General features: G+C 43.3%; 1 protein-coding gene across 1 annotated transcript in view; it reads left to right on the forward strand.

Annotated features, from left to right (window-relative positions):
* Positions 1-6,962: 6,962 nt before the first annotated feature.
* ctnnal1 (catenin (cadherin-associated protein), alpha-like 1) overlaps positions 6,963-16,392 on the forward strand; it is a 53,362-nt gene continuing 43,932 nt past the window's right edge. The window contains exon 1 of the mRNA XM_037093360.1: positions 6,963-7,357. Coding sequence (XP_036949255.1) covers positions 7,262-7,357 — 96 coding nt within the window. The 5' untranslated portion in view covers positions 6,963-7,261. The remainder of the gene's footprint in view (positions 7,358-16,392) is intronic.

Genomic DNA, 16,392 nt, shown 5'->3' on the forward strand with positions numbered 1-16,392 from the left:
ATCCGCGGTACAAAATATATTTTGGGAGCTACACAGCAAAACAGCGCTGCAGCATCCTCCTACACAACTGAAGAAGATGGGGACTTGTTTTAAAACGTAATAAAACAACCAAAAGAAAACATCAAGTTGCTCTTAGGTCCCAAATAGATTTTAGAAAGATGCTATTTACAATTTTTTAAAGCCCAAATGTTCACCGTAGCACCTAAGCTAAGGACAGCTTTGTGTGAGGGACATAAATAACTTTGTTTCAAATCCATTTTTGGATCTTAGGGTTTCCGTAGATGTAGGATTTGGCTGAATGAACTATTAGGAGCCATTTAATGTGTTTTTTATGCAGTTGTTTTTTTTAAGATTTTGAAACAACTTGCCATCTACATCGGTTGTTTGGGAGAAGGATGCAATGCTGTTTTGCTGTGAAGCTCCAGAAATGTTGTGTGGGCCACGAACCTTCATCTGACTGTCCATCAGCATGGGGGTGAGTGGATAATGACAGAATTTTCATTTTTTGGTTCCCTTTCCTTCAAACCAGCCTGCTGCATCTACTAGGTGTCAGTTAGTGGCAGAGAAAACATTGAATAAAGTTTTTTGAATATTTAAAATGAATGGAAATACTGTTGATAACCATAATAACAAGACTGCTTGGTAGCCTCTTTCTACCACATTGTGTGTCTTTATTATTGTTTGAGGCCCATTAAGTTCAAGCACCTCATAGCAAAGGTGAAGGCAAACTTATGCAGGTGTGTATTTCTGCTTGGGTCTAAGGCAGAGGAGAACCAGAACAAACACACCATATATGAACTAAATAACAGATGACACTCTGCACTATGCCACAGTACACACACACCGCTGTGTCCGACTGTATTATCCCCTTGCTGAGCACTGACCGAGGGTGACTGGTCACAGCTGAGCTAGCTGCCAGCCGGACAGCATTGCCTGTTTTTTTTTTTTTTTGGTTTTTTGTTTTTTAAAAAGCCCCTGGGTCCTTTTTCAGATTCAGATTTCAAAGGTTGAGGCGACACTTTTGTCACAAGGAGTTTCCAGGCACCCACTTGATGTGATGGGGGGAGAGAAATGCGATGGCATCTGTGAACCCTTGAGATTATATGATAAATGACAACGTAGCAAAGACAAACAGGGATAGAGCCGGATAATATGAGGAAGTGAGAAGGGACGGAGGAATGGTTGGCTGGCTCTGTTCGCATTTTTTTAGGCCTGCCGCTGACTGAGCTGACTTGTGGTTCGTGCGCGTGACAAAGACGGAACGGGCGCACTGTCGCCAACACTTGAGGAGAAAATAGATTGTGTTCATCTTGCTATTGTTATCCCTCCTCACTCAGCCTCAGACAGGATTTAGACAGACTTGGCAGGGTGAGACGACCTCTCTGTGGAGAACGCCCGTGCATCTATGGCCCTCGTCTCAGGAGTGGCAGCAGAGGCGAAAGCTGGGGCGTAGCCAAACAGCTGCGTCTGTGCAAAAACATCTCTATTATCTTTTATACCGCTCCGGCTATTCATTCATCACCGTCTTGCAGTGAAATCTCCCCACCTGCTTACACAACGCAGGATTAGTTTGATCAAACTGAACAGGTCATCGCGGGAGAGGAAGAGAGAGGGGGGGAGGAGGTTTATTTAGGGAGCGTTCCTGTGCCATTTTGTGTAAGGATAGGCCTTTATGATTAGTTTTTTCCGAGCATGTTTTTTGCACCAGGGTGACGGTTAACTGCTTCCCTTTGCCAGCAATGACGGGGTCATCCAAGGAAAGCAATTTGATTTAGCCCGTGGACACACTCTGCATCGGCTTTGACGCCCTCATTATGTGACTACAGCGCTCAACAGATTGAAAGCCATATTCCTGCTAATTAGTTCGCTGCCGGGAGGTCAGATTCTTAACACAAACAGTGGAGATATTGTAGTGCAAGCGTGTATGGTTAGTAAATGGAACATAGTGTCTGTGATTATGTTAGCAAATATAGTGGGTGGGGATCAATCTGATTTTGCTTGATTTGTTGGTCTTTAAAAGTACTGATGTCAAGCAGGGTCCTGACACATAGAAACTGTGATCATCTGTCATGTGATGCCTAAGAGGATCTCCATCTCACTGTGGTGTGCTTTAAGTATTGATGAAAGAGGAAAATTAAACGTTTCACAATGTAGATAACATCCTTAAATGTTTTATTCATTGGTTTCATTGTGCCATATGTTGGTACCGAGTGCTCAATAACTCAGCCCGCCTGAGGAATTCCGAAGCTTTCTTAGGAGAGTGGATAGTAATTTAGGGAATTACCATAATGAACTTGTTGAGGGATGATAGAGAGACATTTTGTTTTTCTTTTCACACTAAAAATATTCTCGGGGCATTTGGAGTGTCTTTCTTGTGCAATGCCATTTGCCCCATCGCCAACAGACAAGCATGTTTCAACTTTGTGGGTGAGACGTAAGAGGCATGCCTAATGACTATAAATGTATACGATTACACTTTTAAGATCTCAGGTAATAACAGTTTTTAGCAGCGGTTCACTGTGAATGTTCTCTCCGAGCTTTCAGTCAGAGGTGTAGCGTAAAGAGAAAGTATGCTTGGTACTGAACATAAAAGTGAAAATCTAAGTAATGAAAATAATACATCTACAAAATGAGAGTATGAAGAGTATGTTCCCTGACATGCATTATCTCCTTGAAGGGGAATTAAAATCACATTCAGATTCTACTGTTACGTGATGAGTAATTGCTGATTTCTCATCATATTACACCACCTTTAGAAACTCATAAAATAGTTTCCTGCAAGAGCAGGAATGATGATCTGGCCTCCCCGTCGCCCCATTAATTCCTGATAATGGACACCTAATCGAGCATTATGTTGACAACCCTTTGCGTCAGCTATTAGCTGGAAAGCTAACCTTAAGCTAGCAAGTCTCATTTTAGATACAGGCTACAATGCATTCAGTTCGAACGGTGAACAGGTGTCTGTATTTAATTGACATCCTGCAGCCAACCAGAACTGAGTACCTAGACCATGGTATCAGATGAAAATACACCATCAAAGGCCGAAATGTATGAGTTTCTCCTGTGCACATGGACACATTTTAATGTTTGGAAGTGACCGGTGTGTTTAAGAACACACAGGTCCCGCATAACGTATCCATTTATGTATTACATGCTGCCACTTCAAACTGCAGAGAACATCTCTGACAAACGAGTCTGCCTTCAACAAAGAAGTTCTGGACGCAATCTGAATGATAATGAGTATATGTGAGGCGTCCGTGATTATGTAACAACAGAAATGGAGATGCAGAAAAGCCGGGCTTACTGGGATGTGTGTCTGCATGGCACTTTGCTGCTGCCTGCTTGTGTTTACATGCAATTAAATTAGCCTTGCCCCTGAGGGGCGCCTGCTTGGCAGCAGGAGAGCCGTAAATGACAGATGACCCGCGCCTTATTAGCACTGCTGTTTCGGGGTTGACGTTTTTTTTCTTTCTTTTTCTTCCTTTCATTTGAAGATATTAAAATGTTTGATTTTCATCCAGTTTCTAATTCTGCGGCATGTGTTTGTTATTCATTGTGAGTAGTGTCATTTTTGCTTGAGCCAGAGTCTGAATGAACATAAACACCTGTGAGCCAGCCAGGATTGAACTCATCTAACATTACGAAAGAGTCCTGGACCTTTAAACTGTTAAGCTATTCAGGGTTGGTGAGTAGAAAACAGTGTGCGGCCAACTTAAATATGCAAGCCGAATCCCTCACCTCAGTTTGACCTCTTCTCCTTCACACAGGCCTCTCCGGTCACTGTATCGTTGTGAGAGGGCGAGTTCAACTGCAGGTCTCTGTCAAGGACACGACAACCTAGAGTGCAAGTATTCCGATCTCAGGGTTATCTCTCCCCCCGGTGGCAAATCGTAACGTGTGAATTGTGGTGTGAGAACTACACGAAACATCATCTTGTATGAAAAATGCATGAAGGGGGGCCAAGAACACGGTATATGCACACGCGAGGTATGCATGAATTGTTTTTCTCGAGATCCCGAAATGCAGGAGGGGATAAAATTCTTTGAACATTCCACCAAAATCCTTTCCTTTGAATCCCAAATTTTTCAACCTACTTATCCAACAGGGAAAATATGACTGAGTGCACTCATTTTACATTTTGCAGTGTGCAAAATCGCTATCTCTTCAGGCTCAGCAGTTCCTGTCCCAGGAGCTGTACAGCCAAAAAGAACGATCCAGAGAGAGAGAGAGAGAGAAAGAGAAAGACAGAGAGAGAGAGAGAGAGAGAGAGAGGAGAAGTCAGCACTTCTAAAGCACGAAAAAGAGACAGTAGCAGCTGTTAGCAACACAATCACACTATGCATAAGCATCTTTTATTTAATGAGTAATACCCTTGGACTGTGGAGATGAGTACACGCAGAAGGGACTTCCTGCTCGCACAGGTTTTTTTCAGGCAAATCGTCAAAATGCAACGTGCCTAAAAGAGATTAGAGACAGAGCAGCAATTATTGAATATTCCAGAACGAATGAGATGCTATTTAGAAAAAAAAAACAAGCCTGCTTCTCAGCTAGAAAAACACATGGCACCGACAAAACTCGATGAGTACATGCACGCTACTGTGTTTGTTCAGCAGCTATTTGTCTGGATGATAACTGAACCCTTTCCACCGCAATATTACAGGATGTATCATTATGTCTTATCTCAATTCTGCCTCTCGGACTTATCTCCTGTGACCAGAATCATTTAAGCCAGCACAAGTTGATACAGCACAATGCGAGTGGTGCTTGTTATCATCTCATCGCTCGGAAGAGAGAGCCTCAGAGCAGATTAACTAAAAAAAAAAACAAAATAAAAAACAAAAAAACCACACACACACACACACACACACACACAAACACCACACATACAGATATTATCTAGTTAGTAGTAGAGCCATTCATCAAAGTGGAACGCAGCCCTGTCTGCTCACAGCCAAACTGCTTGCATGCCTTCATAATGATGCAGTGTGTGTGTGTGTGTGTGTGTGTGTGTGTGTGTGTGTGTGTGTGTGTGTGTGTGTGTGTGTGTGTGTGTGAGTGAGTGTGGAGGGAAACCTATGTAAACAGGGAGGGGTTAAACTAAAGCATAGCTCTGGGGTTTTAAATAAATACTGGCCGGGCTTGAGAGCGCAGACAGCCTTAACACACACACACACACACACACACACACACACACACACGGCCATTGTCTCCACTGCTGACGGAGTGCTAGCCAGCCACCATAGTTGATGATAAAGCAGGCAGCAGAAAGCCCCGCGCTAACAGTGCCACGGTGCTTATAAGCCATATCTGCACTCAGCCATCTGGTGTGTGTGTGTGTGTGTGTGTGTGTGTGTGTAACATTAAGTGTTCCTCACCACTCATCATCCAGCGGCTGCACTTGTAAAGTTAGAAATAGCTACTGGATCCTCTCGAGGATACAAAGAATTTGGCAAAAGTTTGGTCAGGCTCAGATCCAGGTGGTGATAAAGAATTCTGAGTCCTATTATGGATGCAAGTCAGTGGGTCAAAAAATAAGAGGGGCGATGTATTGCGCGGATAAAGCATTTGTTCCTCACAGAATGACTTCCAGACCGCCTGATACAGACAGGAGACATCAATTCGACGACGCCAGATAAAGACAAAAGAATGTATTAGGTACAAATTACGGATCTTGCGCAGTTGAGGATGCTGGATAGTCTCTTCCCGACACCATAATTATCACATCTAGAAATAACATCCCGGTGAGTCATTGTAACCTCCAAGTCGGTCAGTTTGTCTGAAATAAAATGTCACTGTGCCATTACTCTCAGGAACATATCATCTCAGGCAAAAATACACCTGTGGGGGAGTTCAGCCCGCGTGTACCTTGTGCATCACATCATTCTGCCTTTACCAAAAAGTAAATATACAAAAAAAAAACCCCACACATCTACTGTAGGCTATGTCAAGCAGTCCACAACTTCAAACAGTCTAATGGGAATGATGGGTTTTATTGATGGGTTTCAGGCGATGCTTTGGCAGACAGATTTTCAGCACTTCCATCTGAAATCTGTCTGCAAGAGGATAACTCTATTGCAGTTTGATCAGAAAAATTCAGCCAGGTCTGCTCTACAGTTTGGCTTAGATATCAAAACAACATCAGCTGCTGTGTCACATTTATTTCTTAAACAACCTTTAACACCAGTTTTTTTCTGATTTTAACCAGCGCTGTTCGAGATCATAAACAAACACTTTGGAACCACTGTTAATTCACCTTAAGGGCCCACTCCTTAGTTTTGGAGAGTGACTTCTTCCTCCAGACAGACGGAAGGTAAAGTTGGCAACTTTTCTTAAAAGATAGCCGGCGTGGCTGTCCCATGCGGCTCAGTGCAGCGGGCTTTGATTGACATATCTGGTGTGTACTTGGAGAGGATGATAAGGGATTCTCAGACTCCAGGGGGATGATGTGGGATTCTTTGTCTCAGGGATCAAACTGGAGCTGTGCAGCAAGGGAAGCATCGCTCCTCTCTCTGGAGGGCCACTGGATGCAAAGTCCTCCGAATCCGCACGGACGGACCGGATTAGATTTTAAATCTAAAACACCTATGGCCCATCATCGCAATTTGCATGAAAGCGTTGCATGAATTTTTAAAAACCAAATCTCCCCCCTTTTTTTTTTCTCCAAGATGTGACCAGACAGATAGATGCACTCACTGACTTTCAAATACTTAGAAATAAAAAAAAAAATCTAAATCTGTTTTGCACTATTGCATTGAGTTAGGCCTGACTGCATCAGATGGATGAACAGGTGGATTAAAAATCAAAGCTACCATCCCGATTGTGAACAAATGATGAGCTGCACTTTGGGAAAGCCAGGAGCTGCACATTAGCAGTGAAAACCTGTCTGTGACTGTGTGTGTGTGTGTGTGTGTGTGTGTGTGTGTGCGTAAGTGCGCGCGCGTGTGGTTGCCCACAGTGGAGTGCTGCAGTCCGCTTCCCCGCCGCTGTTGAGTAAACTACATGGACATAAGCGGGCGCAGCGGCACAACCACCGAGCCGGAGTGGATTAAAAAACAGCGTGCGTGTGTGTGTGTGTGGAGAGCCACTCGATAGACGACCGTGTAACCAATTGCGAAACCCCGGTGTGTGACAGCAAGTCCGTTACAGCAGTTTGCGGCCGCTAAACAGCGGAAAAGGGAAAAGAGGCTCCGGGTGAACTCAGCGGTGCCGTGCATTGTGTGTCAGGCAGCCAGGGGGGAGAGAGAGCTCGAGCTCGGCGGGAATGGCTTCATCTCCGTGCGGCAACAGCAACTTTGATTCCGGGCTGGAAATCAAAACTCGCTCGGTGGAGCAGACGCTTATTCCGTTAGTATCGCAGGTGAGTGCACCGTGAACACAAAGCAACTTGTTCTATTGTTATTTCTCGACCCATTGTACTTTTAAGTTAAACACCACAGCAGCCTTGTTCGGACACACGAGGCTAACTTTGACTGGTGTTTACCTGCGTGCACACGGCTGCTACATGTTTCCCCTCTCCTCTCGTGTTGTGTTTAAAGTCTGCGAAGCGCGTGGGGAATTTAATAACAAGTTGTTAGCTGCATTATAACCGCTGCCATTGTCGTAACAAATGTTTAGTAATTCATTTGCAGACGTGTTACATGCTGCACACGGGGAAAGTATTGAAACAGAGGTTAGCCAAACTTTTATTGATGAATGAAGCCAAACACAGATTTTGTTGTCGTCAGGCATAAGTCAGTATGCTACAGAATTACATAACCGTCTACGCTGGACTCTAATGTAATCATGGGAGCAATTAAACCAATGTCCAGCCGACCGCAAAAAACAAGAACGATATGAAACAGGCTGTTTGCATTGGAAATCGTTAGTTTTTTCTTTTCTTCTTTTTCTGGGAATTCTCATCACATGTTGACAAAATGCAGAGTGAAAGTGCATTTTTGTTCCCAGAAGTTGGTGTTTGTGCTCCCCTATGCCAGTCCCGAGATGCACTGTGACTCCCACTTCTCTAATTGGGCCACTTTGAGGCACGTGTTTTGTTTCTCAATAAACAGAGGAAGATGAAAGACCCACTCAGGGCCACTGCACTCTCTCCACAGCTCCTCTCTTGCACACTCAAAAACAGTGGTCCCAGCTTTAAAAGCACGGAGTTTAGGTCAATGAGTTAATTAATGATTTTATTCTTGAGTGTGACAAAGCAGGCTGCAAACTCCAAGTCTGTCTTGTGAAGAGCTTAGGAGAACAAAACGTCATGTCATTTTTGGCTGGCGATTTACACTTCATTTCCCTTTTTTACGGAGCCACTGCTTTTAATGTGACTATTTCCCAGCATGCCACTTAGGACAGGAGGGTGCTCGCATCTCCTGAATGGGGAGATGACCAACAGTCTTGTGAATCCTAACATCCCCTTATTGTGCGGGAGGCTGAAAGGGCCAGAGACCTGTAAATGTTCTGTTGTCTCCACTGGATGAGAGAGAGAGGCACCTCACTGGTGGGTTAACAGAGTCTGGACAATGCCACGATGGAAGGTCCCTGACGTGCCCTCCTCCTCCTCCTCCCCCCTCCTCCCGTGAATGCTGAAAGCCTGCTTCCTCCCTCTCATTTGAAAGCTATAAGGTCATCCTGTGCTGAATGGGCATCTGTTAGGGGGACGTGCTTTCTGTAGTCTGTTAATTTTCGGGGTTGTTCAAAAGTACAACAAGAAAGAAAGTTCTGAAGTTGAAATCCAGGTCAGATTCGACCTGCAGTTACCCCAAGAACACTTATAGTAAACACTGCTGTAGTATTGTACAAAAGCATACAGTAAATATGCTGTACTCTGCATTACCTTAATAATATTTACGCTGCAGCAAACTTATGGTGCACTCCTGCCCTTAGAGGAAGACTGGCAGAGCTCCAGTCTTTAGCATAGAGGAATGTGCTGTATACCGTTACAGCATTCAGCATATTACAGTCCACGGTTGAATAGTGGGGCCTCAAGGACGATCTTTCTTAACTTTCTTTTTCGTTATCCTTTTTTTTTTTTTTTTTGCTCAGAGTGAGGCATGTCCCCATAGCAACAGAGTGCTGCAATGCTGAAAGAATCAACATTACCAAGGACTGTTATCTCCATACGTTATGTTCTGTTGTTGCTGTCATTGTTAGGATGTCATCAGAAGGACAGTCACTGGTGCTGACCAGTACATTAGTTTCACATCGCTGTAAGCACTTTTCATCCACGGGGGTTACAGACGTACATGAATCGCTCAGTTACTGCAAACACGCACAAAACGTGTTGATAGAGCTGAAATGATTTGTTTTGCGGTTATGACATGGCATGAAAGATGGCGCAAAAATTCCAAACATTTTGTGGTTGCAGCTTGACTAATAGAATTATTCGCTGGTTCTCTTAATTGTCTAATATTAATCTATGGGACTGTTGGCCAGATAAGAATTTCAAGGTGTCACCATGATCTCTGACAACTTTTGATGGATCTTATGTAGTTTAATCTTTATTCATTTATTTGTGTATGTTTTTTTCTATGACACTAACGATTCATTGCGTAATGGGGAAAATATTCCAGGGCCTCAGGGTGCGACTACCTACGCTGCACACATGCCCCAAAAATGTGTCAGTGCGGCTAAATGTATTCATTGGTCGCAGTTTTTAGTTAATTAAATTAAATTTAGTGTACACCTGGATTATGCGCTGGTGCACCTGAATTAAAAAGAAAGGTGCACCAGTGCAACCATTGTGAAAAGTGATTCGGGAGCCCTGTATTTAATAATCACAACAATTGCTAGTTGCAGCCCTACATATTTTATAGTAACTTGATTTCAATCTTGGATTTAAAGTGATAATGTCATACATCGTTCTGTGATTATTGGGGTCATATCCAAAAGCCGCTGTGTGTGTTATTGTATTTGCATTCATCAATCTTGTGTATATGCCAGCGGTCATTAGAAAGACGGATGTTCAACCCAGCTGTACTCCGATTACTTCCTTAATGTGAGTAAGATAATTCAGTTAAGGGGGCTTATGTGACAGTTCTGAGAATCAGTATGGCCTTACATAGGTTGTAATTGAATTATTAGAGTCAATGTAAATGCACAAACTGTGTGGGCTGTGTGACATGGCTTTTTCCTTTAATGGAGCTTGGTGTGCATGTTTGTATGCATGCTCATGTGTTGTAGGGGTCATTAGATAACTATCGAGGAGGAAATGAAAAAGCAGTGCCAGTGAGAAAAGCTGGTGTTTGATAAGGTGTCACGCTGCGCGAGCCATCCCCTTCTTTTATTATTCCTCTCCTCTCCTCTCCTCTCCTCTCCTCTCCTCTCCTCTCCTCTCCTCTCCTCCTCACTGACGTTGATATCCTCAGGCCTCTGTTATCAGCTTCACTCCCACCACGGTGTAATTATAGGCCTGGGAGTATCCCGGCCTTGCACAACATACACAGGCACACAGTCCCACCCACCTCCTTTTTCTTTTCATGCGTGTATGTTCACCTGTCTTGCGGAATCCTTTTGCACGCACCGGGTTTTTGCAATTTAGATTGCACCCAAATGCGTCTGTGCCCTGTTTTTTTTTTTTTTAAATTGCAGCCACCTGGATGTTTTTCTAGCCACGTCCCCCATCGTTTTGACCATTCACGTCACTGTTTTAAAGAAAAAAAAGGCTCTTGTTTGATTTAACGGGTCCTTTCTTCTCAGCTAGGAGTCCACTAATGTGCTTTACTTCGTTTTCCTGCTACACCCATCTCCATACCAATGGACTTGCATTGTGAGGGGCATAGAGAGGGTAATGAATTGCTCCGGTGGTGGTCAAAAATGTAATGGGCAACACACAGTGAGAAGGGGAAGCTAAGCGAAAGTGTCTGCTGCTGCGAGTGTCCTATACCTGTGATGTGCTCCACAGCAAGCTGCGAAGGCAATTAGCGATAATCTCGCTGCTTTTTCCTTAAGATTCGACTCTTGTTTTTGAAGTGGTGATTAGTGAAATAACAGTCCTGTTCCTGGGTTTCTATAATTGAGGTGTGTTCCTAGTAAAAACACACCAGCCACGTCTGGGTGCGGACATGGTGGTCCCTAGGCTGACGAGGTGTAAGAGTGTTGTTTGGAGGTAAAGATGTGTGGGAACGAATAAGGTCCAAGGAGTAATATGTGAGACTTTGATCAGATCGGTGAACATTTAAACGCTTGTGACACCCTGGCCTTGTGATTACACAGCTATGTGGGCTCCCATCATTTTTCTGCAGGGCTGAGCCAGGACTTTCTTAAAAGATTTTCTACTATAATTGGGCCTGGAAAATCCGTTCTCTGTCCAAGTTTGTTAGCGTCGACTTTGTCATGCTTCCAGGGGTTCTGTGGTGCTTGCAGTTTTTTGTCTTTTTTCCTGATGTGCTAAAGAGGACTGTGGGTAAAAAGAAAGCTTTTCTGATTTCATTTTGCTCACAAACTGGATTGAAATAGCATATTTATTACCCAAAAAATAGATCGGCGGCAGGTTTGACGGTGCGGTTTGCTCAGAGCGTTTTGTCACAAAAATTCCCACATTAAACAAAACGCTGACAAAAAATGCTCTCCATAAACCACTCCTCACTTAACAACTGTAAGCACAACCATCACTCTAATTTTCAGCCGTCTTTCTGGAAATGTCGGAAATGGAGTTTCATTGAGGTACGAGGCTCTATTTCCCTCTTAACGTCTCCAGTCCTGTGGTGGGGTGATATGACAAACGTCCAGGTAGTGAAGTTGTTTTTTATACCAAGACAGAGAGGCATTGCTGTTGCCACGAGCCCTAACAGATCTGCTTCCTCCAGCCGTATGATGATAATGAAGACAAATGGGTCCCTGGCATGAAGGTGAAACCACATGAGGATTACAGGGCGCCGCAAGCATGCATGCGCGTGCATACACACTCACAGACCAAAATATACTAACCTCCAGGGAATGAGACAAAATAAGTCTTTATTGTGTGCATTAGCGTGTGTGAAAGGAGGGTGGGGGATTCCAGCGCGGCTTGTGTGTCTTTGTATCTGCATACTTTGGTGTGTGTGTGATTGTTTGCTCACGGACGACAGAAACTTAATGAATCTGTGGTTCCAGTGTTTGAGGTTTGATGCGTCGTCACCTGCATTTCTTTGTCACGTTATCAGCCGTCAAGCCTTTGAGCCTCAACTCAAAACAACAGGGTGTGTGGTAACACATCATCCGTGCAGGTTGGTCAGCCACCACCATTTTTCCTGTTTTGCCATCATCAGTGAAAGATTTTGACGATGGTCCAAGGTATATACTAACTCTCACAGAGTATTTAGGACTGATACAATCCAGTGTCTATAATAGATGCCGATACTGATATAATTCACTTTTTGGATATTGGACTGATGTCGATGATCCGTGTAGCGAGCTGCGCTGATGGAACTCTGAAATTCACCTATGACTTATGTACAGAAATTTGCTTACTAGTAGCTGATTATGCATTGCTGTGCGCTTGCTCTACTGAAGTTTATCAAAACTTTAAAGGAGTTGCCATTGCAATTTGCTCTCCTGCACCTGTTTGTATAAGAAGCCTACTTAACATAGAGTTCAAATAAATTACTTTGGAATACATTTAGATTTAATGTATTTTTGTCCATTTTCACATTTTGCTCTTTCAAAGGGGCTCCATGGGACAGCAATTAGTAGTAATGTACATGTATTATAATTTTTTATTGGCCATTTGTGAGAAGATTGTAACGTGATGTGAGAAAGGAGACCTTCCCCTCTCTCTCTCCCACTCTCTCGGTTGCCTATACAAGTACTGTGGGCGTCAGTGCAAAGGATGTGACTTCATGCGTGTTCTCTGCTCCGCTGACAGAGAGCAACAGTAGCTGACATTTGTTAAAACCCGGTAACAGAAGCTAACAACCGGCTTTCAGAAGAACACAGTTTTTAATAGACCATATTCACGCAGGAGCTACTTACTAGCTAATGTTACTGTTTGATTACATCCGGTGTCTTTTCACTTTCTGGCTTTAACGTGTTCATATTTTACAATGAATTCATGCCTTTCCTATTGCATTGTGTCACACTATCAAACATGTTAATGTTGACTATGAAGTGGTTGATGTTAACTGTTGTCTAACGGTAGCTAGTGGGTTATCAAATTAGTTGGTTTACCATGAAATGTGGCTTGATGTCCCTACAGTCTTTTCTGTTGCTGATCAATCATGCACAGTAAAATTGTATGTCAGATTCCCTTCATTTATAGGACTGGAACACAGAAGTACACATTTTCAGCTTCCCACCCTAAGTGTGATGTAAGAGGATAATGGCTGTTGGTCTGTAGGAAGCTCTGTGTGGTTTAATACAGCCTCATGCAACTTTACACATAATACCACCACCACCAAAAATACAAATACTATAACTGCTAGTAATGATAATAATCAAGAAAAAATATTTCTGGTGGCAGATACCCAAATTCAGCTTCATCGGAATCAGATCTGAACTGAAGAAATTTGAACTGGTCCACATCTATTTTGCCCTCATTCATTTGACCATACAGTAGTTATCTCACTTCTCTGTGAGTTTGAGCTTGTGGTTGAGTGTTTGTTTCAGCAGGTCCCCTCTAGTTCAAACATCAAATATATGAATCACAGTGAGCCTTACTCACATTATTGTTGTGTAAATGAGGATCTGAGGCAAGTTCCCGCTCAGTGGTTGGTAGTATACACAGGCAGTCAACAAGCCCGTGTCATCAAATTGAAATGAGATGTGATTCCACTCAGCTCCCCCTGTTTTCCATTAAAGTAGCTGCTTTAGTCAGCTAACTTTCCCATTTCGGAGAATTGAGATTCAGTCCCTTAAACCTTTTTTGTGTCTCTCTGTCACACACAAACGTTTAACACGCATGCGGTGGCCTTGCATGGCCAGTGTTTCCCCCTTGTCCTCCCTCCTACTCCTTTTCTCACTATTGCTGTCAGGGGAGTCATTACACGCCGCTGTTCTCTTTAAGTGCCGATAAAAGGGGTCTGTCTCACATGTCGATCCATTGACCTCACCCCGGCTAATATACTTCCAGATGAGACAGTTGTATATTTTTGTGTGCATGTCTACGTCCGTGTGCGTGTGTGAGTGATTGCATGTGTGCGCTGGAAACCTCCGAATGACCCAGCCTGAAGGGGATCGGTCACCGGGAGAGAACATCGGAGTTGACTTAATGGTGAAAAAAGCTATCTCACCTCCGCCATTTAAGTTATCTGAAGGCTGTAGCTAATGGTGATAACCACTTTTAATTGTCTCAAGGAAAGCTTCTGCCTCCAACCAAGACGTATTGCTGTCGCTGGGAGGTTGATAAAGTATTGATTAAGCGTCCTTCCCATTATCGGACAGCCTCAGGTCTGGCATTCTGCGTCAACTGAAAATGGGGAGCAATTTCAGGGACCTGTTGTCCGTTAAAAAAAAACAAAAAACTGTCCTTGAGTGGCTTCCGGTCACGCAGACAGTTTTGTTTGTTTTGTCCATAAGCAGTTCTTGAGAAAACTGTTGATAGTGAGATCTTATGAAGACATTATCCCTGTTTTGATATTAAATCTCTCGAATGCCTTTTTTGTAATTTTCTCATCCCCAAAATGAAATTTAATTCATTGAACAATTCTTCATTATGCTCAGCCTGTTTCGCATCCTCTAATGCCCACAAAAGCCTATTCCAAACATACTGAAATATTCTTGTTTGTGTCTAGTGGCTGCTGGGCCCATTACCAGCCTGTATTTACAGCATATTCTCAGTTTACGATGATTAGATAGTGGTGAGATGTCTCATCACGAGCGTGAACCACACAGGAAGAGATCTCTATCAGCGGGGATGTGGCGCCTAATGTAGCGTGGTGTTTTGTGTTGTCCAGCCTCACTGGAAGCACCCTGTGGATTGGAACAGATGCATAAACACACGCCCAGAAGCACAGACAAGGACATACAGTACTTATTGACATTAATTGCTCTGCGGTCACACGCAGAGCCCATCTGTGAACTTGAAGGAGAACAACTCACGAGTTTCCCAGACGCACATCTGCAATATCTCAATAACAACACATCATTATGAAGGAGGTCCCTGAGATGATGAGATAAAAACACAGCTATCTGGCCTTCTTGTTAGGGTGCTAAAAGCAGGTAGATAGATATATAAGGATGGATGGAAAGAGGGTGTTCCTGTACATGCTGTCAGTACAGAGGAGACTAAGTGTGTACATGGACAGCCCACTTACTGTAATCTTGCAGGCATGTGCCCGCCCACTCGTCATGTATTGCCAGCAATATCAAACAAGGTATCTATATTGTCTGCTGCCTGGACAACCACAGGTAAACAGACTAGTATTTGGCAGGCAGCTGTTTGCATCCCATTGCCTTTGTGTTGGCGGGTTCTTGGCTCGGTGGAGTGATAATTCCAGTCTTAAGCATATGACATTGACTAGGACAGTTGTTCACTGTATGGGGTCTGGGCCTTGCTAGGGCAGGCTCTGTAAATCATGGGGAAGGCAGGAAAACTTGCCAGTGTGTGAGGTTGTCTTAGTTGCAGAAACATGTGTCATCTTAGCTATTTCACTAGGTGTCAACCCCCACCCCCCAGACAAAGTTATTTATTATTACTTTTATAATGTCAAAAAAATACTGCTAATGCCGCTCCCATAATGTGTTGGAAGTTTATGTAGGTTGTAAACAGGAAGTATAATGTTGCCATGGACTGTAATTGCATCCAGTGTCGTTTCTTAAACACTTTGATGGAAAACGTAATGAGGTCTATTTGAAGACTATTTGTCAGGACTTAGGAAAAGACAGAGAGAAGAGAATCTGACTGATCTAGTGTACTGTCTGCTAAAGAGAGAAGAAAAGGAATCATTAAAACACTTTTTGTTAGCATTTAGAGAATTCGACCAGCTCTCATCTTTGCTGCTGGATACTTCTGGGTCATTTGGCTCAGTTAGGAACCCTCAAAACGATTTGACCTCAGTCACAGAGAGAGTAAGTTAGCTGTGAACCATTTTAAGCCTGTATGTAGTTATATTTTATATAATATGTACTATCACAACTATGCTGAATTAGCGCCTAAGAGTTCCTGATAATGTGCCCAAGGATGTACCGACAATCTTCACTACGGTACTTTGATACCCCAGTGATTTCTCAGTGGATTTGCGGATATTTCTTCATGATGGACACTGGAGATTACTCTGAAAACGAGAATGAATTTAGATGCCAGCTTTGATCTATAACAGCTGGAAAGGGCTATCTGAAAAGAAACTTTGCTGTTTGTAAATACCGTTCTTTGCTTCGGAGACAAGTATTACATAAATACTTGGCTTATAATTATCTTAAGAATTACGCCTTTTAAGGTCACTTGACAGAGACGCACATCCCTGACGCGCATCTCAAAGCTCTCCTATAGTC

Source organism: Acanthopagrus latus, chromosome 3, assembly GCF_904848185.1.
Source record: "Acanthopagrus latus isolate v.2019 chromosome 3, fAcaLat1.1, whole genome shotgun sequence".
NCBI classification, from domain to species: domain Eukaryota; kingdom Metazoa; phylum Chordata; class Actinopteri; order Spariformes; family Sparidae; genus Acanthopagrus; species Acanthopagrus latus.